Source organism: Prunus persica, chromosome G4 (genome assembly GCF_000346465.2).
Source record: "Prunus persica cultivar Lovell chromosome G4, Prunus_persica_NCBIv2, whole genome shotgun sequence".
Taxonomy (NCBI): domain Eukaryota; kingdom Viridiplantae; phylum Streptophyta; class Magnoliopsida; order Rosales; family Rosaceae; genus Prunus; species Prunus persica.
Genome location: NC_034012.1, coordinates 6,753,380 through 6,776,755, shown reverse-complemented (window position 1 = coordinate 6,776,755; position 23,376 = coordinate 6,753,380). Strand labels below are relative to the sequence as shown.

Genomic DNA, 23,376 nt, shown 5'->3' with positions numbered 1-23,376 from the left:
CACCATTTTTTGTTGGTTACTGGTTTCTCTTTGGTGGTTGTCGGCTTGCTATGGTGGTGCGACTTGTGGCTGTTGGATTGTGCGACACATATCTGCTATTGGTGTTAGGGTTTCCTAATGTCGTGTGGTGTTTTGTAGGCTTTTGCTGTTATGTGGGTGTAATGCCTTTATGGATGCTTTATGCATTTTGTTTGCTTTATTTGTAGTGAGCTCTATGTCTATTTGTATTCCATTTTGTGTGAACTCAATTATTTGAGTTCATTTTAATGTAATCTAGCTTTGACTTTCTATTTAATGAAACTCGATTTTGACCACCAAAAAAAAATAGTCCAAGCTCTAGGGTTTAACTTAAACCTAGACCTCGTGGTAGGAGTGGTGGGTTTAAATGAGTACTCCTATAGCACCCATTTATCCCATGCAAGTATGGTACGATACAATTGAAAAACGTAAGCCCTTGTATAGGTTGGGCTTATGTTTTCTTGCTTTTCTTTGTTGAACTCTTTACAGTCTGCCCTATATGTTTTCCCCTCTAGCTCAATAAATTAAGAACAATCGACGTCCCTAGGTAAATAACTTCGAACAATCTGAGCATCTGACTGTTAAGTACACTTTACCGAAATCGTTTATACTTGATTCCATTACAATGATTAAATAGACATCAAATCTTGATTTTCTTATCGCTCTTATTCAATAAATTTAGAGGAAATTTAATGTCATTCTAAAAAGAAAATTAAAGCAATGTGTCATCTCAATTAAATCTTGCGATAATTTGTCACATATAAAACTAACTTAATTTATTTTTCCATTTCAAAGCATTGCATGTGCTTCGGTATGTGAAATTTTAAAAATAGTGTATCCATGCATATTACCACTTTAAAAAGGAAATGTGGCTCGTTAGTAGTGACGTAGCCACAGAGATGCAAAGAGGTGCATCTGCGCCTTTTCTTACCAAAAAATCTCTTTGAGAGGTTGAAATATGCTCTACTGTTGGTGCCCATCATGTGTTCTACTAAATACCTCAAAGAGGCTTTACAGTTTTATTTGTTTGAATGTTTTTTTTTTTCCATAAATTAATTAGTATTGTTTAAATATTATAAGTGTATTTAATATTTTTTGTTGTTGTTGAGATTTTAACCTTTTAAATATCACTCTCAGTTTATAAAAAACTTATGGCTCCACCAGCTCGTTACAAACTTACAGTCACACATGGCAAATGGTTCATTACTTCAATATACTTGAATCACACATGGTACATTACAACCATCTCCCACTCCACAACATCACACAAAAAGTGGCAGTGACACCTCCAAACGACCACAATGGCTCAATTTTTTCCTTGGTTTCTCATCAACGATTACCAACTTAGACCTATTTCAATTCTCTACCATTTAAAAGAAAATTCCAAAGTGAAAAATTGTTCAAATAAAAATACAAGAAGTAAAATTGTTCTGGTTGAAATAAAATAATCCACGACAGTCCACTCACCCCCAAAAATCCAACAGTGAAAAAAAAAATCGAAATGGGACATGTGGAGAATCTGAATTTCACAGTTTCTAGGGCAGCTGCTGCATCTGCAAATAAATTTGGGATTTACATCTCATAACAATCAATGTCGAGCCATCTCTACGGCTACGGCGCCACACAATCAGCTGCTGCTGCTGCCGCCGCCACTGCCGGCCTCTCCAGCGTCTACACCTCACGTACCCTAACCGACCCGACCCTCCGGTACCTTTCCGGGTCGGACCCTTTCGCCTCCGCCACCGACCACCATAGCCGAAGTAGCTCTATGTATCTGGCGACGTCGCATTTGATGTCCCAGTCTTCATGGCCAGCTCCCGATGTCGAGCCCGGCGTTCCCGGCGTCAAACGCCCATCTGAAGGTTCCTCACTTTCCGCTCTCTGTCACTCTACTTCCGCTTTCTGTTTGGTTACTGGGAAAATTTATGGGCCCCAATTTTTTTCACATTTTAACTCGAATTTTTGTTCTGACGTAATTGTTTGTTGTTTGTTTGATAAGAAAGTGAGAATCTTGAATATGATTATGATTAAAGTTCATTGCTTTAATACAGACGTTTACTGGAAGTTTCTAATCGCAGTATCATAGAGATCAAAGAGTGGGAATGCACTTGCTGCCTTTGATGCATGCATACATTGCTAATTTAAGCTTATTTCTATGTTAATCTTGTATGCAAGTGTATTTCTGATTCTATGTGTGCCTTTTAATTTGCTTATCAGCAAGTATGAATATGCTTTTTTGCTTTAATTAGTAATGTTAGAAACTGATTAGTATTTCAAGCTTACTTTCATCAAGTCAGTTTACCCCAGATTTCACCTCAGAGAAGGAAAGTTGAAATTTTTTTTAATAATATCATGACAGATTTAGTTAATTAACTTTATCTACTATATGGTTCAGCTGGGTACTGTATTTTTTATATGTCTAATAAACTGCTTAATGTCCAGTAGTTTAGTGTTTTTGTATTGGCATTTAGGTCCATATATTTACAAAAATAGAAGCACAAGAAAATTTATATTTGTGTTTCTTATATATGTACTTTCTTACTCAAAATTACTATTTAAGCTATACTTATATGGTAACCTATATGTTTCCTCTGGTTTTCTTGTATATACGTTTCTACTACGTACATTAGCACTCTACCATCAGAGTTTTATGGGTGCGTATAATACGATTGGGCAAGAAGCTTGGTATTCTGCATTAGCCAAGCGCCCTAGATATGAGAGTGCAAGCAATTTGCCTATTTATCCACAGAGGCCAGGAGAGAAGGATTGTGCCCACTATATGCTCACAAGAACCTGTAAATTTGGAGAGCTCTGCAAGTTTGACCATCCTATTTGGGTTCCTGAGGGTGGAATTCCAGATTGGAAAGAGGTGACTGTTTAATGTTATATTACATGCCTATAATGGTATTTTATCGTAATTTTACATACGAAATTATTATTTAGTATAATAACTTCTTAAATTCTGATATAAAATAAAGTCGTTTAAATTTATCAGTGAATTGATCATATCATATAAGCTATTTGTCATTGCTATGTTGTATGATTGTTCCTGGGATGTGCAGATACAATATTATAGTAAGACTTTTTTGCTTATTTCTTATGTTTTTTAAAGCTCGGTAGTCTGCATTATAATACAACTTTTTCTTTTAAATTTTACTGTTTCATATATTCTTTAGTCTGCCTACCTGCTGAATCTTCTGTCGCAGCGAGGCTGATTTGTTCTGAAGTCAGTTGTTGGGGAACATATTATTTCTGACTTTCTCTTTCTTACTTCTTACTTTTTAATCTTATTATCATCTCATTAACCCGAGTTATCTATATTTGGACAGACTAACGACTGTTAATTAGTTCTCTCATGAACTGCTGAATAGGAAGAGGGGTATTAGGGTACAGATTGTCGGCTAATTACGTTGTCAATACACCTGTGAGTTGTATCTTTAGTCTTGGTCTGTCATGTTTGTGCATTGTGATAACTATGCCATCTTGAAGCTATGTTGAATACATTTCGTTAGATTGTGTATATCGTGAAGGAAGGTTTGTCAGGCAAAACTTTCACAGTTTGAAAAGGTGAAATTTTGTTGCAAGCATGTTTTTTAGCAGAGTTTTTGGAAGAATTATTTGATTAATGTTCACTGAATCATTTCTCAGTGAAGTGTTCTAGTTCTTGAATCTTGAAAACCTAGTAGAATGTAGCTAAGAGTAATTTCGCTTGGAAAATAAACTATAGCTAAGTGTAGTTTTGAGCTTTTGACTTGGTTGTTGGGTGTTTATCTTTTTGAACCACAGGCTATATTTTTCCATGGTCTGAGATGTTTCTGCAAGTATTATTTCAATGCTAGGGTTGCTCATGGAGTACCTCCATCACTATTGAAAGAGTTTCTTCAATACCCAAGTGCATGATTTTATGCAAAACTCATTGGCTTACTGAGTTTTGAGATTCCTCTTGGAGGAGACCTTGCTCCTATGTTGATGTTGTTGTGGACCTGACTTGAAGATAAAGATCAAGAGATTAGGTTGCTTGTAGCTGTGAACAAATGAAGGAGAGTACTTGTACCTTGATATGTTTGAAAGATAGTTGGTTATTGGTGACTGTGAAGGCTGTAGGAATGTATTAAGAATTGTTTGGAAGGTGTGTGGGCAGTTTTCTAGTTGTTGACCATAATGATGGTGACATAACGTATTCGAAGTCAAGTCAGTTACTATGTCTGACATATTGTAGACACGTACCTATACTTTGCTTAGAATCATGTAAAAAGGGCTTTCGTCTGATTACTATGCATTTGCCTGTTACTGAAAGAAGATGAAAATATTAATCTAGCTTATGATTTGAACCTGGCTTACACCTATTTCTTGCCTTAAATTCCATGTAATAGCGGTCCCATCTGATAATTACCTACTTGCTCAATAACATGAGTTTTGTGTATGAAAAATGCTATAAATTTACGATTGCTTGATTCCATTATTGTGGCAAGTTATTCTGGTGCTCTGCAGAGTATTTGCTCTTTTCTGCCTTTTGTATTATCTTCATCAGGAATCTATTAATTTTAGAAATTGAATTTGTTGATCACAGATTGCAGCTGTTTGTGTGCTATTGTCTATTTGCTTATTAATTGATAAAGATACAAAAGGTATATTGCTATAACATAACAGAAATTTATGATTGGTTCATTAGGTTCCACTTGTCGCTCCAAGTGAATCCCTTCCTGAGAGACCTGGAGAGCCAGATTGTCCAGTAAGTAGCAATTCAATATTTTTTTTTTTCTTTTTGCAGAAATGATACTTTTAAACACTTTAACTGGACATGGATTCTTTTTCCTTTTTAATGTTGCAGTACTTTATAAAGACTCAAAGATGCAAATTTGGGATGAGGTGCAAGTTCAATCATCCGAAGGAAAAACTGGCTGCTGCTGTAAGTGCAAATGATATGCAGATTTTCCAAGAGTTAACTGTCATCTGGACCTATTCCCTATTTTATTATGATATGATGTTCTACTCTGGTTTCAGGTTGCTTCAGAAAATGCTGATGTTTTTGCCTTACCTGAGAGGCCTTCTGAGCCCCCATGTGCTGTAAGATATATTTCCGTTACTTTTTTGGTGTGCATTATCTATCTATCTATGATGTAGATTTGCTTATATTCCATTTCATAATTTTTAAACAGTTCTACATGAAAACGGGGCAATGTAAGTTTGGTGCAACCTGCAAATTTCATCACCCAAAAGATATCCAGATACCATCAGCTGAGCAAGAGAATAAAATTGGAGAAACTGGGACAACTATTCAGCCGGAGGGAACTGGATTTGCTGTGAAGCTTCCTGTTTCATTCAGCCCTGCACTATTATATAACTCCAAGGAGCTTCCTGTAAGACCGGTAAGGATGAAGCAACACATAAGCATTTTATTATTCTGTTTGCATTACGTCCAGATTTTTAGTTAATTCTTTCTTCTTTTGATTTAACAGCTTTTTGATGTCATAAATTTCTGTTGATCATGTATCTTTTGCTTCTAACAGGGTGAACCCGATTGTCCATTCTACCTGAAAACTGGAAGGTCAGCATATGTATAGTTTTGTTGATTTATACTGTGATAAAAGTAAAAGATGACTAAGAATTCTAAAATGGCTTTTGTTTTCTAAATCAGTTGCAAGTATGGGGCCACTTGTCGCTACAATCATCCTGATAGATATGGTATATTTAAGATTCTGATGTTCAAGATTGCAGTGTTCAGTGTCGTTTATCAAATAGTGTTTCAAATTTCATTGCTTAGATTTTTGTGCAGCAATCAATCCACCAATTGGTGCAATCAGCCATCCCATTGTAGCCCCTCCGGCAGCAGGTCTGAACATAGGAGTTATTAATCCAGCTGCCTCCATTTATCAAACTTTGGCTCAGCCAACGGTAAATAGTATCCTCTCTTTTGTCTTACTCTTTTTCTTTTCTACCATGTTGAACTATTAGCTAATTCAACTCTCTCTCTCTCTCTCTCTCTCTCTCTCTCTCTCTCTCTCTCTCTCTCTCAAACATGCAAGCCCACACGCACAAAAACACACGCCGACTCACTGGGTGGGCCATGATACATGGTTGTAAAACTTCATCTTGGTATTGTTTGCTTAAAACTTGACTCATGTAATTTTTTTTTGCATGTTGCAGGTGGGAGGGGGCCAAACTGTGTATCCTCAACGCTTTGGACAGATTGAATGCGATGTAAGCATTCTTCTTCATCCTCTTCATTATTTAAATGAATGTGATTTTAAATGCATATGGTGTTTGAGATGCCTATGGATAGATCCTAAGAGAAAAATATTGAATTTGAGTGTTAATATCTTAAAAAGTATGTAGTACCTTCTAATTCTCATAATATTAATTCTTCCAAGAACTGTTACTAGAATAGTATACCTTCTCATTTTTCTGAATGATTGGAACCTTGATTCTCATCATATTAAAAATATTGAGTCGGCCATTAATGGTTCTATTTGAATACTTTCTCATTTTTCTGAATCATTGGAACCTTGACGACAGCTCTCATGTTTATGTGTTGTGATTTTTTCGTGTTGTAGTACTATATGAAGACAGGGGAATGTAGGTTTGGCGAACAATGCAAATACCATCACCCAATCGATAGGTCAGCAGTGACCCTGTCAACAACAAAACCAGTTCAACAACAAAATGTTAAGCTAACTCTTGCTGGACTACCTAGGAGAGAGGTATGAATCCTTATCTATAGAATGATGGAGTTATTCTTTGTAGATATTATACTGTTGGCGCAATAGAGATTGAAAAAATAGTAATGGTAAAAGATACAACTATCCTTTTTTCCATTGACAAGTGATTGAATTTTCTGATGCATTTAACCCATATCCTATCTTTTCCATTGAAAACTTTAGTCTATCTATGCGTAATTTATTACCTTAAAACTGGCACGTAGGAGTATTAATAAGGTTGGAACTTTTTACAGGGTGTTGCAATCTGTGTGTATTACCTGAAAACTGGCACATGCAAGTATGGTGCAACCTGCAAATTTGACCACCCACCTCCTGGCGAGGTTATGGGCATGGCAGCATCACAAGGAGCATCTGGAGGGGAAGCAAACGATTTCACACACGAACAGCAGCAGTGAGGTCCCTAGCATGAAGAACTTTGGGAGTTCTTTTGCTGATCTCTGTTGCCATGCCTTGTTTCACACTATGCTTCTCGAGCCATTGTTGGCACAGTACTTGTATGAGTTGTCTAATTAGCTATTCTTTGTGTTCTGTTTTGCTTGTACGGTGCAAGTCTTTACCGATTGAATAACCGAAGCGTTTTTTGGTCTTCAGTAATTTTAGCCTGTCTTTGCAATACTGTCTGAGTTTCTAAATGATAAGTTTCTACGCTCTGGTGAAGTTTGTTCAGGAAGTTCCCGAGCTTTCCACTTGCAAATATGACTTCAGTAATAAAAGAAGTAAATATTTATGCAATCGAAAGCGTTTACAGCAAATTTGCAAATATGTTCATTAGTTGCAATTCCCCTTTGAGCCACCACTCTAGTCTCGGTTTTGTCATGAAGAAATTGTGGGAGCATGAGTTAATGAAGGATCTCTCCTCCAGTAACGTAATAATCAATGAATGAATCTTAAACAAGGCTTGCAAAACCTCCTCATTCTCCTCCCTCTGCAGACTACTGCATCTTCACCCTTGTCTCAACTGCCGATCGATCTTCCCTCCAACGATCTGCCTTGGCTTTCATGTTGAATTGATCCTCGCAAGAAAAGCGTTAGGCTCAACTTCAGACCACAAAAACGCTGGCTCTTATGAAAGCTCTAAACAGGTACCTTCAAATCTGTGATGTTTTCTTTTCAAGTCATCCAATGTGCGATGGTTGTCAATGTCCTTTTTGTTTTTCAAGGGTTGTTTGTTGCTGCCCTTTTGTTGTAGAGAACAGAAAGAAAAAAAAAGTTTCTATGAATATCAAAACAAAGGAGTTTTTATTAAGAAAAATTAGGTGTTTGGTTATCTAAATTAAACAAAACAAATTAATGCAACAATAAAAAGAATACACTCATTTTGTTTTTTTTTAAAAGAAATTCAAGATTCTAAATTACCCTAAATTACAAGATATGAAATTCGAACCAGGTGCATCGTGGCAATCGCCTGACTAACTCGTCTGCAGCTATGTACTATAATAAAAAGTTCCTTCATTTAAAAGAGGGAAGGAGAAAGATGAAGACTTTTAGCCAATTTAGTATTTATAAAATGAATTGTGGATTTTTAATGGATAAAAAGAAAAGAAAAAGACGAAATTGGGAGGCGAGGGTGGCGTGGCATAATTGGGCTCATTCGTAGGATAAAAACTTCCCGATATGATAATTCACTGCTAATAATAATAGGCTTACTTATTATTTAGAAGAGAAAAGAACATGTTTGGATGGAAGGAAAATAGGCCGGAAAAAATGACAACTAGAAAATAAAGGAAAAGAAGAAAGATAGTTAGTTAGAAGAGAGAAGGCAGAAAGAAGGAAAAATGAAAATACAGGCGCAAACACAGCGTGTCTCACTCTGCTCCTCAGCTTTTAACTCCAACCACCACCATTACCAGCACTTTAGACTTGGAGTTAAAGCACATGCTAGTCTGCCCTTCTTGTCCAGATTTCCATCAGTGGCCACCATGTCCACTAGAAGCAGCAGCGGCCATTGGAGGAGGAGAAAGAGGAGCGACGACGTCGTATCACCTTCTTCTTCTTCTTCGAGATCTTCATGGCGTTGTGCAGCTGCCTCGGCCTCACCACCACCACCACCAGCTCCCCCAACTGCAGATAAGGTCCGTTGCTTCTTTGTTTATATGTCAATGCCTGCTCTCTTTGCTTTGATTCTTCGTCTTCCTCACTTCCAAGTGGTCGACTTTACACCAGAGAGAGGTGCCTGAATTACAGACGCTGATCCGAAGATTCTGGAAAGTGGCAGCTCCCTACTGGTCATCGGACGACAAGGAACAAGCGAGGATGCAGCTGGCCGCAGTTTTCGCTCTCACTCTCGCCACCACTGGCATCAGCGTTGGCTTCAATTTCCTGGGCCGCGACTTCTATAACGCCCTTGCCAGTCTCTCTCTCTACCGTCTTTCCCTTTTGTGCTCATTTTGTTACTTAATCTTATTGGTATTGGTAATAAGTTTATTTACTGAATTTTGTTCTTTTTTGCTTGAAAATTGGATGGTGATGATGATGATATAAAGACAAGGACCAAGAGCAATTCACAAAGCAGCTACTTTACTACTTGGGTGCCTTTGCTGGTGGAATTCCGGTGAGCACCAATTGCTGCACTTTCACTTAGGTATCCATCCCTCTGCTTTTTTGTTTCCTTACTCTTCATCCTTCTTTAATCACCACAAACAAACAAGCCTGAAATTAGCACAACCCACAGAGGAAAATAAAAAAGGTAGTTATCATAAGCTTCTGTCAGTAAATTACACAGCAACCCACAGTGGAAAAAAAACATATTTACAAGCTACTATATGCATTGTAGTTTTTTGTTTTTGTTTTGGGTATTCTGTCCATAACTTTCCACTTTGCGTTTTAAACACAACCACTGGGTTCGTATTCGTACTATTATTGTTGATTTGTTTGCTTATGCAGTTCCATTGAAACAGTGACCGGGTTTACTGACATATTTGTTTCATATGTTGAAAACTGTTGTGCAGATTTTTGTGTTGCGAGATTATGCAAGAGAAACTCTTTCTTTGAGGTGGAGATCTTGGATGACAAAATATTACATGGACCGCTACCTAAGCAACCAAACCTTTTACAGAATTCAATCCCAGTCGATCATTGATAATCCTGATCAGCGCATTGTTGATGATCTAAGTTCTTTCACGGGAACTGCCCTATCCTTCTCCTTAACACTTTTCAATGCTGTGATAGATCTCATATCATTCAGTAACATCTTATTTGGTATCTACCCTCCACTGTTTGTTGTCCTTCTTGTGTATTCGATTGGTGGAACAGCTATTAGTGTCTATCTTGGAAGGGTAATATTTGTAACTCTGTTTAACAAAGAACCATTTCCCATGCTATATACAGTTGATATATTTGGCAATAATAGAGGATACAAACTCGATTTAATTGAAACTCTGCATTTGTGTTGTCAGGGTTTGGTTTCTTTAAACTTCTTACAAGAGAAAAAGGAGGCTGATTTTCGTTATGGACTTGTGCGCGTTCGAGAAAATGCTGAATCCATTGCCTTCTATAGTGGTGAAGAAAATGAAATGCAACTTTTGCTGCAACGCTTCAAAAGTGCTTTTGAAAATCTGAGTGTATGAATGACTTTAGTTTTCTTCTGTTTTCATTTACTTGAGTTTTCTCTCCATGTAGTCATTAGCCTTTACATTGAGGACCCCTTTTCTCTCACTCATTGAATTTAGTTAATACAATATTGTTTCTGTGTGCATTTACTATAAATATGCTGAAGAATCATACTTAGGACTTCCCCCTTCTATAGATCTACTGAGAGAAGATGAGCTTTTTTTTTTCTTTCTTTCCTTGCATGATTGAATTTAAAGTACGCAGATGCCCACGAGTTTTGTTTGCAGTTGATAGTTTTACTGATTTACAATTACTGGACATGTAGATTTTTATGTCATGTGGTTCCATATGATTATGTTTTAATTCCTATTCCTAACTTGCAGAAATTGTTGATATCTTCAAGAAATCTCGAGTTTTTCACCAATGGGTACCGCTATCTTATTCAGATTCTTCCCGTTGCTGTTGTTGCTCCAATGTTTTTCTCAGGAAAAATTGAGTTTGGTGTCATTAATCAGTCAGTATCTGCTTTCAATCATATTCTTGGGGACTTCTCCCTTATTGTGTACCAATTTCAGGCTATCAGCGCATTTTCAGCTGTAATTGATCGACTTGGTACTGTCTTTCCATCCTTATCACTCTATATACTATAACTAGGATCTGTTGCGTATGTCTTCTCTGACCAGATAACTTTATAAGAAAGCTGGCTAATTTGGTTGATGCTATCTGGGGTCTTGAAAAATTGAATGAATATGGGTAGTCTTCAAGAAAGAAATTGACATAAGATAACCCTTTTTCTTTTTCTATCCATATTCATTTTCCTTCCTAGATTCATTCAGATGATTACAGACATTGTTTGTGCACATAGTTTTAACTGTTTCTATATTTACAGGTGATATGTAAACATCTTCAATAATATTTGGTGACTAGGGATGCAAAACTACTAGAATGTGACCGGTTTTTTTTTTTACTATCTCACAACTTGAATTTTCTACCTTCACCATATCTTTTATGTTGCATTTAACAGTAGGAGCCTGCTATACTCTTCAAGTTAATTAGATTTATTCCATCATTTACAGATTCATTATACTTTGTATTTTGTTATTCTGCCTAATTCTATTAACTCCGTCCCTAAATTTACTCATGATCTGAAATATTGTAATGTTTTCTTTATGGGTTCCACACAAGATCTTTTATAGCATGTATTCCACTTTGCACACTTGTTTACCTAGTGATATCCAACACATGCAGGTGAATTTGATGATGTGTTGGATACCAGCAACTTTGAACGCCGTTCTGATCCCTCAGAAGGGATACGTCTTATATATTGCAACGTTGAAAGTTTAGCTGAACTGGATTCAAATGGATCCATTCCCATAGACAATGAGCAACAAAAGTTAGTGGATATAGAGAATTTGACTGTGCAGACACCAAGTAGTGCTACATTGGTTAGGGACTTATCATTGCTAATCAACAACAATGAGCACTTATTGGTTGGTAATTCCATTGTGATATTGAATTTATCATGAGTTTACTAGATAAATCTTTTGAGCCAGTAAATGCTGAAGAACTTTTCTGGTATATGATCACTTTAATAGGTAACAGGACCAAGTGGGAGTGGTAAGACTTCTTTGTTAAGAGCTATGTCTGGTCTTTGGAGTACTGGAAAAGGAGAGATCAAATTCTATGTGAAAGATGGCGAAGAAGATCATCAACCATCCATTTCCTCAGGTGTTGCTCCCCTTAAGGTAGATACTGCTAATGATAAATATGGGGAACTTGGAAGGCCCTCAAATAGGAATTATAAAGGCATATTTTTCCTTCCTCAAAGACCATATATGGTATTGGGAACACTTCGCCAACAATTGCTCTATCCTACGTGGGCTGATGATTCAATTTCAACATCGGAGAGTACTAAACCAACTGGTATGTACTTCAAATCTTTTGGGCACATTTTTAAAAGCATTTCTGACTTAGATTTTTGGGAGCATTTTTTTCCTAATTTTATTTATAGAGCATGTTTTTGTTATTAGGATTTTGGAAATCCTTTTTAAACAACTCCCCTAAAAAAGGAAAAATAAAGAAAATAGGGGGAAACAATTTTCATTTACAGGAAAAGTCGCTTACCCTTGTATACCTATGCGTAACAACTGGAAAGCCAAACTTTCGTAATTTTCCTGTGCATGTGAAATTGACTGAGTTGCTTAAGAAAATAACAAACAGATTCCAAAAGAATATCCACTCTGTGGAAACAAGGTTTTTGCTGAAGATCAAGGATATGTGTCCTCAATCAGATTAATTTTATAGTACTTCGGCATGTTGTCTCTTGTGAACAGACTAGCTTCAACACTAGTCTACTCTATCAAGGGGTGTACTTTTGCACTCTATATATTTTTTAAGAGAATAGGACACCTACTCTAATTGTCTGCAAGTTGCAGATTTAGCTATAATCTTCATGGCGTAAGACTTAATATTTCATTCAAGAAATCCCGTTTTATCTGGATGGGATAGTAAGTACTAATAATTGATAATGCTCAAGTAATCTCGGAGGTTGTATCGCGTCTACATTCTTGTATATCATTCTCTATTTGTAGATTTACATTTTGATCTCAATATATCATGATATGTGTACTGAGAAGTTGTAATCAGCTTTGACAACTGATTTTGTAATTCTTGCAGGTTCACTTCCTTTCTTGATGCAGGCACCAAAATTAGAAAATACAAGTGAAAAGCCTAGTAAGCCCACAACAGAGGACCTGATACAGGCTTTGGAGGATGTCCGACTTGGTTATATATTAGCCCGATTCAGTAGTTTGGATACTTCATATGAATGGTCTAGTGTTCTCTCCCTTGGAGAGCAGCAACGCCTTGCTTTTGCACGTCTACTGCTTTCAAAACCAAAATTGGTTCTACTGGATGAATCAACCAGTGCTTTAGATGAAGCAAATGAGGTATTCATTTACTAGAAATTATCCTATCTTTTGAATTGATGATGCAAGTTTTATTACTAGTCTTGGGTAAGCTTCAGCTAAAGGAGTTCGCATATTTTACGTTACCATTCTCTTTCCTAAGACTTTCAAGAGTATCTTCAGGAATTGTCCCTAACACACTGGACACCTTCATAGTAAACCTTATTACCTACATGCTACATTTTGTCCGTTTTTGCGCTATGCATACAAAACACCAGAAATGAATAATCTAGTCTTTACAAAGTATTGTTTTATTCAACTCATTCAATATCATATTCATATAATTCAAAGTTGTAGTGAGGTTCTCCTGGGTGTGCTTCTTTTGGCAGGCTCATTTATATCAGCAGATTGAGAAAGCAGGCATAACATACATTAGCGTTGGCCACCGGCGTACTCTATATGACTTCCACAAGAAGAACTTGCATATATCCACAGTCGATCCAAGCAGTGCCAATCGCAATTGGCAGATTAAATCCATCAATAAGGACACCTTATACCAGTTATCAAATCTATAATTGTAGCTGCCTTTACATGGCATGATTTTCTGCCGGTCTTACATTACGTCACTTGTCAAGTCTTTTCTTTCAGAAAATGCAGAAGATATTTACGCCTGAGGCTTTCATGTACTAGGGGTGCATTTGGTAACAATCTTATTTTATTTGGATTAAACAGGAAAGGGAATTTGAGGAGTGAGAAAGAAAATAGATGTAAGGAAAAGAAAAGGGTGGAAGAATATAAATCAAGCACTAATAACCAAGTAAAACATTTTTTAAAGATAAATCTTAGCTTTAATGATTATGTTCTTTCTTGCTCCTCACATATCCTTGAAAAATAAAAATAAAGAAAAAACGTTATGAGTCGTTACATATTCATGCAACGAAGATCAAAATTGTTTCTTCAGGACAAGAACGCATATTGGAGAAATTGATTTGTCTGAAACTGGGCTGAGATCTGAGTCCCCAACCTTCTTCCCATGGCATTAGCTGCAGTTCTTAGATCCTGCTCGTCCAGAAACCGCATAAAGGTTTTGTTCTAAGTACTTCATTCAAAGAGTAATAGGAACCAAAATGGCCAAAACTGTGTAAATCATAAATCTTCGAAGAAGTTTGGATTGGATGGGCACATTGTCTGGTTGGCGTAGAATTCGCTATCTTATGGGTGCCTTTGAGATGTGCTCTTAGCATCATGGTAGATGCGGCCAGCATTTAGCAATGCATAAATTTTCATTGCTTTAGAAATTGGAAGAGCGACAAAATCTCTGTTCTTTTTTTCAAAACTGGCAGGTAGATCCGAATAATCTGTAAGGAGACATCAGACATAACAATCCTTCATAGTAACTTGTGAGACAGAAGCAAGTCAAGAACATACATGGTGGATTAAGAGCATGATTATATTGATTATTGCATTTATGTAAACAGAAAAGATAAATTGTCATACACTAGTACCAATTAGTGATCTCTCCCCCAAAAGATGATTTCCGAAACAAAAATTCCCCCACTTCGAAATGTCTAATTGATCTAAAATAAAACGAAATAAAAGTCACAACCACTAAGGGACACAGGTCTCAGTCTTTAATACTTATTTAGAGAAGGAAACATTCAAACATGTTAGTTCTTTAAAACATATATTGAAATGTTGCCTATATGTTCCTCTTTTCCAAGGCCAACAGTCAAAAAGTCCTCATACTAAAAGAAAACAAAACAAAACAAAGAGTTCAATGGAGCAACATCACACTTCAAGCCAAATCTTCTCGGAATTACCAGCTGTGTCATTCAAAATTCAAAATCCAGCTTAATCCTGAAGACAAGTCCTCTAGAGCTACACCATCTATCCATGCTCAGCATCTGTACAGAAAACCGTAAACTACCAAAAGCACTTCCGGAGAAACAAAACCACGAGGCCATCACCAACTTTCCCTTACAAGTGGACGCCATTACCATTGCTATACACACCATTTAGCAAGCCATTGGATGTCTTAAAAGCATGTCCATTTTGGTGGGTTTTCACCATTACGTGTCCATTGCTCATCCCATTTGTAACTGGCTTTACTACATGCCCATTGTTTTGAAGAATTGTATTTGAATGCCTGCATGCTGCTATTAGTCCTGTAACAGAAGATATTATTCGCGTTAGCCAAACTAGACACAACTTCATAAAGTAAAAGTCATTTTGAGTTATTTACATAACAGAGTAACCAACAGTTGATGCAAGAGTTTTCTCATCGTTGCAAGTCTTCCCCATAGCTTAATTGCTTCAGTATGTAACATTCAAAGAGAAATTCCAAAGCAGGGGAAAAAGGAAAAAGAAAAATACCCAAGAACAGAGCAGAAGGCTTCCCTGGCCTTGACTTAAATTCAGGATGAAACTGAACCCCAACGAAGTATGGATGGGAAGGCAGCTCAACAATCTGCAGGTAATAACTAATTAAAGTTCACAGTTGCTAAAAATAGAATAAACTATCAAGCTCAATTATGGAGGACTCTCGTAATTCAGGCACTTGGGTTCATATACAGCATGTCAACATATGCTTACCTCCATGCGCCGACCAGTTTCATCTCTGCCAACAAATGATAAACCAGCATCTTCAAGTTGTGATATCATATCAGGATTGACCTACATAGCACAAACAAAGCCTTCTTAACTAAAGAGAAGACAATTCAAGACAGCTCCCCTTCTAAATCATATAGCCTGTCTGTTATGTAGAAGGCATGTTGATTACATGTAGTAGAGCATGAACAAACTTACCTCATATCTATGTCTATGTCGTTCATCAACAAACACCACATTCCCATACCTAAGCATAAACCCAAACCATATTGGTATATTAGCATAACTGAAGAATGTATAATGAGGATTCAACAAAAAACAATATTAGTAATCTAGTTTCTAATAGCATAAGAATTGCTGCTAATCATTCCAGTACTTATTGGAGGAGTCATGAAGTTTATGAAGACATGTACATATACATATATATATATATATATAAGATATAAGGTTAAACAGGTTTGAAGTCCTCACAGTTTTGCTGATTTGCTGTCAGCAACATTGAAGTAAGTCCTCCTCGATCCCAGACGCATAGTTCCTCCCATATGAGTTTTTGAGCCCTTAATGTTGAAAAGAAACTAGCTTTAGAAAAAGATTTAAACAAATCGAGTATTAAAGGTTATATCACTTTATCAACTACTGTGGGATCACATACCTCTGGCATAAATATGACACAAGGGCTTGTAGTTTCAGGATCAAACTCTGTGCTGTTAGCATCAACCATACCAAGAACAGATCGTGCAAACTCGATGACAGCAATTTGCATTCCCAGGCATATGCCAAGGAATGGAACTTTGTTTTCTCGAGCATACTTTGCTGCAAGAATTTTCCCTTGCACTCCTCTATCGCCAAATCCTCCTGGAACTAGAACACCATCAGCACCCTGAAATGAAGGATGTTTAGAGGATCAATGAAGGAAAAACACTCTGAATATACAACCAACAAAATATTAACAAGAAGGAACATTTAACGCAATCAATTATAAAAGCAGGATCACCTTCAAAAGATCCCATGCAGCCTTATAAACCTCAGGGGCCTGCAAGCATAAATTAGTAAATTAAATAACAAATAAACTAAATGAATTTTGGCAATATGGTAAGTTAACATTAGTGCAAACCTCTTTAGCAGTAACATCTTCAAGGTCACCCGCTGCAACCCAATCTACAACAAGTTTCCGGCGGCATGCAACAGAAGCATGCAGAAGAGCCTGGCACATGAAGCTAGACATCATAATCCGATCTCACAAATTTTAGACCTTGCAACCCATGCTATAAGGTGTCAAAAATATGTTTACAACACAATTTACCTTTAAAACAGAGAGGTAAGCATCTGAAAGACCTGTGTATTTTCCAACCATTGCAATTCTCACCTGTAATGCACAGACAGTTAAGAGCAAGATACTTGCATTACACAGACAAAAGAAATAACCAAGTCTTGATCTTGAAAGCCCACCGGATCATGTAAAGTCGCAGAAATTTCTGTCCTGGCAGTCCATTCCTTCAAATTTGGCTCTCTAGCAACACTGTTAAATAAGGGAAAGGTTAAAGACCAGCTTGCAGCAGCACAGAATGTTGCTGGTAGACCATAGAAAGGAGAGCATCCATGCAGCAAAGGAAAGAAAGAGATTAATCAGCAAACAAAGAGTGAGTTTGTAAGACAAACCCTAGTAGGTTGAATCCTTTCAAGATTGCTTCATGCGCTTTCTGATCCTATTTTTGACAACAGTGGAACAAAAGTTCAAAAAATGGATTCTTGCTGTAAATATGTATAAACAAATTTAATTTTCAGACACAATATACTTACTCTTAAAAGCAAAGGGACATGCCAAATGTTTGGAACATCATAAAGAGTGACAATGTTTTCAGCCTGTAAAAGGTAGTTTGCTGATTAGTAAACAATAGTTAAGGTCAAATGAGGAACATTAGCATTCATATTATATTGTTATAGTACCGGCACGTGGCAAAATTGAGCAAGTTTTGCCTTGACATTCTCCTCAAGTGGCTGTCAAAGACAAATAGAAAGAAGAAACTTGAGACTTCTGCACCCACATACAACTAAAAAAAAGATTTGGAGAGGAAGGCAGAAGACAAGACCTTTGAACTCCTACAAGCTAGAATATTAGGTGTCAAACCATGTCCTCTGAGTTCCCTGACACTATGCTGTGTAGGCTTTGTTTTCTACAAAATGAATATTTAAATCAAAAGTTAATTAGAGCAGGTATATGACTGAAAATTAGTCCAAAATGTGCATAGACTATGCTTTGGCAGGCTCCATATTAATGGAACCATTAGCCTGCACAGTGCATATAAAATATAGCATTAATAAACACTCTTTGGAGCACCTGTTCACCAACAACATTGATAACTGGCACAAGGCTGACATGAATCAAGCAGAAATTTCCGGGGCCTATCACAAGAAGCAAATTATTAAGGAAAACCAGTTTAATCAAAGACATAGAAAATTTAGTTTAAACAAATATGTAAAATAAAGTGCTATGTTCATCGAGCTCGTGACCTTACCTATACGATATGAAAACTGGCCAAGGGCCTCAACATAAAGCATTGATTCAATATCCCCTGCAATATGGGAAACAAGAGTTTATTTTAAAACATTTGATAGGATTTTATTTTGAGCTATTAAGTAGCAGGAAAATATTGCGTCCTAAACAAACAAAATAAAATTTTCATGTACCTATAGTTCCACCTAATTCAATGACACAAACATCAGCTGGACCTTCCTTTCCATCAACAGGTACCATTGCCACACGCTCTATCCATTCTTGGACAGCATCCGTAACGTGTGGAATGATCTAGTGAGGGGGGAGAAATAAAAGTCAGGTACCAACATAAATTTTGCAAATCTTGGAAAGGTACCAAAAAAAAAGAATGTTGAAATCTACCTGGACAGTCTGTCCAAGATAATCTCCCCTTCGCTCTTTGTCAATAACATGCTGTTAAAACAACCAAGAGAAGAATTAAAAATGAAGCAAGTGGTTTAACAAACAAAGCTCACATGATTTCTTCAGTTATATCCAAACGTTAAACATGGCTCCACAAACCGAAAGGAGGAAGTCAAAGTAACCTGATAAATTTTTCCAGTTGTGATATTGTTGTCGCAGGTCAAAGTGAGATCTAGAAACCGCTCATAGTTTCCAAGGTCAAGGTCCACCTTCGAAAACAAAAAAAGCGAGTCATAACCACTCTCTGTCACCACTAAAATTAGAGCATCAGCCACTTCTAAAGATAACAATAGAAAGCACCAAAAACCCACAAAAGTTAAAACAACAGCATGCAATATTGGATCTGTTTATTAGGCAATTTACCTCGCCACCATCATCTAAGACAAACACCTCCCCATGCTCAAAAGGAGACATTGTCCCTGCATCTGTGTTCAAGTAGGGATCTGCATACACAGATACAATTCAGCATTAGTAACAACGATATAAACTATTGATGTATGAAGAAGCATTAAAACTTATATTTCCTTATTAAAATAAAAATATTATCAAGTTGTATGAGGACATGCGGTAAAATATCAATAAGTCTGATACATCACAAGCAAGAAATATCCTAATATCCAAGCTCTATCTCTAACACCTGAACAAAGGCTGAGGCCAAGGTGAAGTGAAGTGTTTTATGATTGACTAAGTTACCTTCTCTATTTAGAGAAATTTACATCCAATATACAACACAACCACATTCAAAAAAACTAAGCTAGTGGGAGAACAAATTGCAAATTGTACTGTGAGAAAGTTGGAATTTATTAAAATGACATCAGTCTAAGTACAACGAAAAAGAAACGCTGCAATTTTGTTTTGTATACTCATCAAAAGGTATTAAAATTTGCATATTTAAACCAAAACCAGCTGAGGAAACTCTTAAAGATAAAGGTACCAATTTTGATAGATGTAACACGAAGGCCACATGCTTGAAGGAGCAATCCGATACTACTAGCTGTGACCCCTTTGCCGAGTCCACTGACAACACCACCCGTCACCAATACGTACTTCATTTTGTCTACTTTCGTTATAAAAAGGTTATGTTTTCCACAAAAAAGAACCGTCCTCTGCTGACTGCTGCTATCAAAATCTGAGAAAACCCAACATCGCTAAGACTGAGACAAACCAAAGCAGAATAAATGTGATAGCAGGAAGAAGTAGCGCCTAGCACTAATTATAGGCTTACAGCTAGTAAGACCCAGTTGGTCTTTTGGTCTGATAAAACCAAAGATAATAAAAATAAAAATGCAACAAAGCATCAATACTACTAGCTAATCTGCATAGATATTATGGGTACATACTGGATAGATAAAGAGGGATGAAGATAAGAGAAAAATCAAACCTTGTTAACAATGGCGGTGTTTACAAAGGTTTCTGTCTCCCGCTATGCTTTGCTCTCTGGGATTTGATGTGGGTTCACAAACATCACATAAATACTTAACTGGGTATCGTCAAAAGGCTACACAGAATATGAAAGCAAAGCAAAGGCCAAACTGCAAAAGCAATGCAACTTTTTCCCTTTTTTTTTCTTCTTTTTCTCTTTTTCCTTTGGAAATAATGGAAACAAACGAGAGATTGGTATCGTTATCGTTAATATAAACGCAAAAAAGGAGGACTTCGGAATACAAGATAGACCCAAAAGCCTCTCCTTTGTTCTTGTTTCAACCAGGCGGCGGGTGGCGGAACCCAAGCGCTTCTAAGAAGCAAATAAAAGAAAGACCTTGGCTTTTTAACTTGGAAAAAACTCAACTCACTCACACCCTTACTAAGATTTTTCTTTTTCTTTTTTCTTTTTTCTTTTTCTTTTTTTTTTTTGGGTTGGAAAAAGCAGTAAAAACTTTTTAGGGTTTTCCAAGAGGACCCCCCTTTAATTGGTGATTACCATAAAGATTTTGAGCTTTGAGAATCAAATCAAGATATTTAAGATATTAAAATAATAATAAAAATGCCAAAAGAAAGATATCACATATTCCATTCTTGTTTTTTATACCATTTTAGCCATTTATAAAAGAAAAATATCTAGCAGTTAAAACTTGTTAGGGTTTTCCAACAGGACCCTTTAATTGGTGTTTACTATAAAGATTTTCAGCTTTGGGAATAAAATCAAAATATAAAAATATAAAAATAAAAATAAAAAGCCCCAAAAGAAAGGGTATCACATATTTTATTTTCTTGTTTTTTACCATACTAGCCATTCATTCGCACCAAGACAAACTTGGGATTTTAATAATAATTGATACAACACCAGACACGTGGCTCTGACCATGTATCTTGGGTCACTGAGTCACTGACACTTGCATATGCTGATATGCCCCTATGGCCCCTTGTGGCTGCAATATGCCCCAAAAAAACAAAACCAATAGCAGCAGAGCAGAGCAGAGCAGAGCAAAGCAGAGCATTTTGATATGAAAAGGGCATCCCGGCCCGTGTTCAAAACAAGGCCCTACTTTCTCTCCCTTTGTTAATTGAATATGCTAATCTTCCCTATTAATCTACATTATCCCTTACTTAGGTTACATCTTAGGACTTTAATGTTAATTGCTCCTAATCACTTTTAAAATATTGCTTCTTGAGCTTTTGGCTTTTACCATTAAGCCAAAGCATGCTTTCAGACTGTCCCTGATTTTTAACTTTCTCGTTAGAAAAATTTAGGCCCTTGGTAGTTATGTTAGGTTGGAGGTTAGGACGAAATGATGCTCCTCATCCATCCAATGTTATCCGGTCAAATTCTATCCATCTTTGAGGTATTTTGTCGAATACTTTTAATACTATTCGTTGTGACGTAAAATGGGCCTTGTAGGCTTTGTTTATATATATATATATATATACATATGAAATGTGACATTGATATGAGTTGTATGTGGGGGCATGGGAAGGCCCATACCGAGTTGTATTTAAGGTTTCTGTAGCTGTCAAGAAAGGCAAAGCTTATACCAAGTAGCAGGCTGGAGAAACTTCTTTCTTGCATTGTTTTTAATGGAAAGGTTTGCTTTTGAAAGAAATTTTGCAACCAATATTTGCGTACTTAAGTATATATTCACTGATTTGTGTTCATGGGTTTGTTTTCTTTTCTGATATTTGTGAAGAAACTAGGTAACCTGAGGGATTCATTTTTCATATGTATATCAAGAAAATGAAATTTTCAATGATAATCAAACCATTTTAGAAATGGAAAGATAACAACCAAAGGAGATGATAAGATTCAAAAGAGATGAAGAAAAACCAGAAAATAAAAGAAAAAAAGATCACATGCTTTGAAAATGATCTCTTACCTGAGTTTTGAGAGCCCTTTTGTCTATGTCTTTGAATAAATATATCAGATTCTTCACTCTTATCCAACTCAAAGTTGAAATTTAGTAGGATCAGAGTTTGGACTTTTAGCCCTTAGCTTGAATATTAAACCCAAGACTTTCTATAGATTGAGAGATATTTTCCATGCATGTGTATGGGATAATATAATCTTAAAATTTTCATATAGTCTTTAATCCCATGCCATGTCCAAGAGTCAATTAGATAATTATAACCAGAGGCTTAATCAACTATTCATTCGTATATATGACGTGTGGAGCATCAACACACTCAATCCATATAAACAAAAAAAAAACATACTCAATTTTCGGTCACTAATCATCGGGAGAGAGAGACGTAATCAATGATATATTTTTTAACTTGAACAAGGTTAAGAAAGTTAATTTAAACTTTTCTGCTTATGTCAATGGGATAAAGCAAGAGAAGAGAAGACCAGGAAGATATAAAGCAAGAACATATATATAGCTTAATTATTTAAGCAAAAGTTGTTTGATTGCAACTCATCATAGGAAGGAAAAAGATTTTCTATCATGGCCAAATGGTACACACTCACAACATGCCCACAGCAACGCAAAGATGGATATGTAATATGATTCTTGACCCATATACAAGATTCAATTAGTCAACAACACAAATTAAACTAAATCCATGATAGCTAATTAAAAGGCTTCATTAGTAGTACTAATTTGCATATTCATTATTATGTCCTACCCATTTGCAAGGCCCAGCTAATACCAAATTGCTACTTTGTTTGTGTAAACCTTAAGGCTACACACAAAAGAACACTACAACATATCCATACCTTTGAATCTCCTGAACTGCTACTGCGACTTGTGCTGCAAGGAACCGTGAACAAGAACAAAGGCTCTTCCCTCCTCTACTCGATCTCTTTATCTCACTTGGCTCTAGATGGGGTTTTGAGTGCTTCAACTTCCGAAATGTAATAGGTTTTAACCTCCTATTCCACAATCTAATTAGGAATCCTTCTCTTAGCTCAATAATTATCTTTAAAACACAGACTTTATATTAGCTGCAGGTATAGTTGTATTAGAACTCCTTATCGAGTCCTAGAGCTCTACTATAATCATGAGACCACACTTGAGTAGTCTAAGTGTCCTTTTGGCATTGCTTATTCAGGGTGATAAGTGATTTTTTTTAAAAATTTGGGAAGTCTTTGGTAAACTATGAGGAAATCACTTATTGTTAAAAATTGCTTCGAGAGAAAGCTATAAAGGAAGTTGGTATAGAGCTGCTTTCATTTTCTGATTATGCG

The 23,376-nt window shown here is 36.4% G+C and overlaps 3 protein-coding genes across 5 annotated transcripts; 2 read left to right on the top strand and 1 right to left on the bottom strand.

Annotated features, from left to right (window-relative positions):
• Positions 1,450 to 7,431, top strand: LOC18780339 (zinc finger CCCH domain-containing protein 37). Of its 2 annotated transcripts, none has more exons than XM_020562623.1 (12): positions 1,450 to 1,880; positions 2,649 to 2,887; positions 4,691 to 4,750; positions 4,850 to 4,927; positions 5,023 to 5,085; positions 5,178 to 5,387; positions 5,529 to 5,566; positions 5,657 to 5,703; positions 5,783 to 5,913; positions 6,166 to 6,219; positions 6,573 to 6,719; positions 6,971 to 7,431. In XM_020562623.1, exons 1-12 carry the CDS (start codon positions 1,610 to 1,612, stop codon positions 7,130 to 7,132), a joined length of 1,500 nt encoding a protein of 499 aa, XP_020418212.1. In that variant the 5' UTR covers positions 1,450 to 1,609; the 3' UTR covers positions 7,133 to 7,431. The 2 variants fall into 2 exon arrangements, with proteins under 2 accessions (XP_020418212.1, XP_007211846.1); XM_007211784.2 differs by having other exon boundaries at positions 1,471 to 1,880; positions 5,795 to 5,913.
• LOC18778200 (ABC transporter D family member 2, chloroplastic) lies at positions 8,321 to 13,878 on the top strand. Its single transcript, XM_007213529.2, has 10 exons — positions 8,321 to 8,809; positions 8,901 to 9,087; positions 9,221 to 9,288; positions 9,686 to 10,012; positions 10,133 to 10,297; positions 10,670 to 10,898; positions 11,535 to 11,776; positions 11,882 to 12,209; positions 12,963 to 13,234; positions 13,582 to 13,878. Exons 1-10 carry the CDS (start codon positions 8,513 to 8,515, stop codon positions 13,765 to 13,767), a joined length of 2,301 nt encoding a protein of 766 aa, XP_007213591.2. The 5' UTR covers positions 8,321 to 8,512; the 3' UTR covers positions 13,768 to 13,878.
• LOC18780192 (CTP synthase) lies at positions 14,765 to 20,588 on the bottom strand. 2 transcript variants are annotated; one of them, XM_020562622.1, is made up of 22 exons: positions 20,137 to 20,588; positions 19,690 to 19,909; positions 19,119 to 19,198; positions 18,878 to 18,964; positions 18,696 to 18,746; positions 18,488 to 18,605; positions 18,316 to 18,372; positions 18,138 to 18,202; positions 17,890 to 17,973; positions 17,747 to 17,797; positions 17,600 to 17,662; positions 17,459 to 17,505; positions 17,249 to 17,318; positions 17,103 to 17,165; positions 16,914 to 17,003; positions 16,794 to 16,832; positions 16,452 to 16,679; positions 16,271 to 16,356; positions 15,998 to 16,046; positions 15,785 to 15,865; positions 15,566 to 15,659; positions 14,765 to 15,357 (listed from the first exon to the last, which is right to left on the bottom strand). In XM_020562622.1, exons 2-22 carry the CDS (start codon positions 19,805 to 19,807, stop codon positions 15,170 to 15,172), a joined length of 1,809 nt encoding a protein of 602 aa, XP_020418211.1. In that variant the 5' UTR covers positions 19,808 to 19,909; positions 20,137 to 20,588; the 3' UTR covers positions 14,765 to 15,169. The 2 variants fall into 2 exon arrangements, with proteins under 2 accessions (XP_020418211.1, XP_020418210.1); XM_020562621.1 differs by having other exon boundaries at positions 19,690 to 19,884; positions 20,137 to 20,587.

Bases quoted from the DNA above. Each gene is read 5' to 3' on its own strand.
- LOC18780192 (XM_020562622.1), bottom strand. From the start codon at position 19,807: ATGAAGTACGTATTGGTGACGGGTGGTGTTGTCAGTGGACTCGGCAAA. The intron at 19,199-19,689 runs GTACCTTTATCT...CTGTGTATGCAG, and splicing joins TGTTACATCTATCAAAATTG to ATCCCTACTTGAACACAGAT. The intron at 17,166-17,248 runs GTGGGCTTTCAA...TGTGCATTACAG, and splicing joins CTGCGACTTTACATGATCCG to GTGAGAATTGCAATGGTTGG.
- LOC18778200 (XM_007213529.2), top strand. From the start codon at position 8,513: ATGAAAATACAGGCGCAAACACAGCGTGTCTCACTCTGCTCCTCAGCT. The intron at 9,088-9,220 runs GTCTCTCTCTCT...GATGATATAAAG, and splicing joins CTTCTATAACGCCCTTGCCA to ACAAGGACCAAGAGCAATTC. The intron at 12,210-12,962 runs GTATGTACTTCA...TAATTCTTGCAG, and splicing joins GGAGAGTACTAAACCAACTG to GTTCACTTCCTTTCTTGATG.
- LOC18780339 (XM_020562623.1), top strand. From the start codon at position 1,610: ATGTCGAGCCATCTCTACGGCTACGGCGCCACACAATCAGCTGCTGCT. The intron at 1,881-2,648 runs GTTCCTCACTTT...TACGTACATTAG, and splicing joins CGTCAAACGCCCATCTGAAG to CACTCTACCATCAGAGTTTT. The intron at 5,086-5,177 runs GTAAGATATATT...ATTTTTAAACAG, and splicing joins CTTCTGAGCCCCCATGTGCT to TTCTACATGAAAACGGGGCA.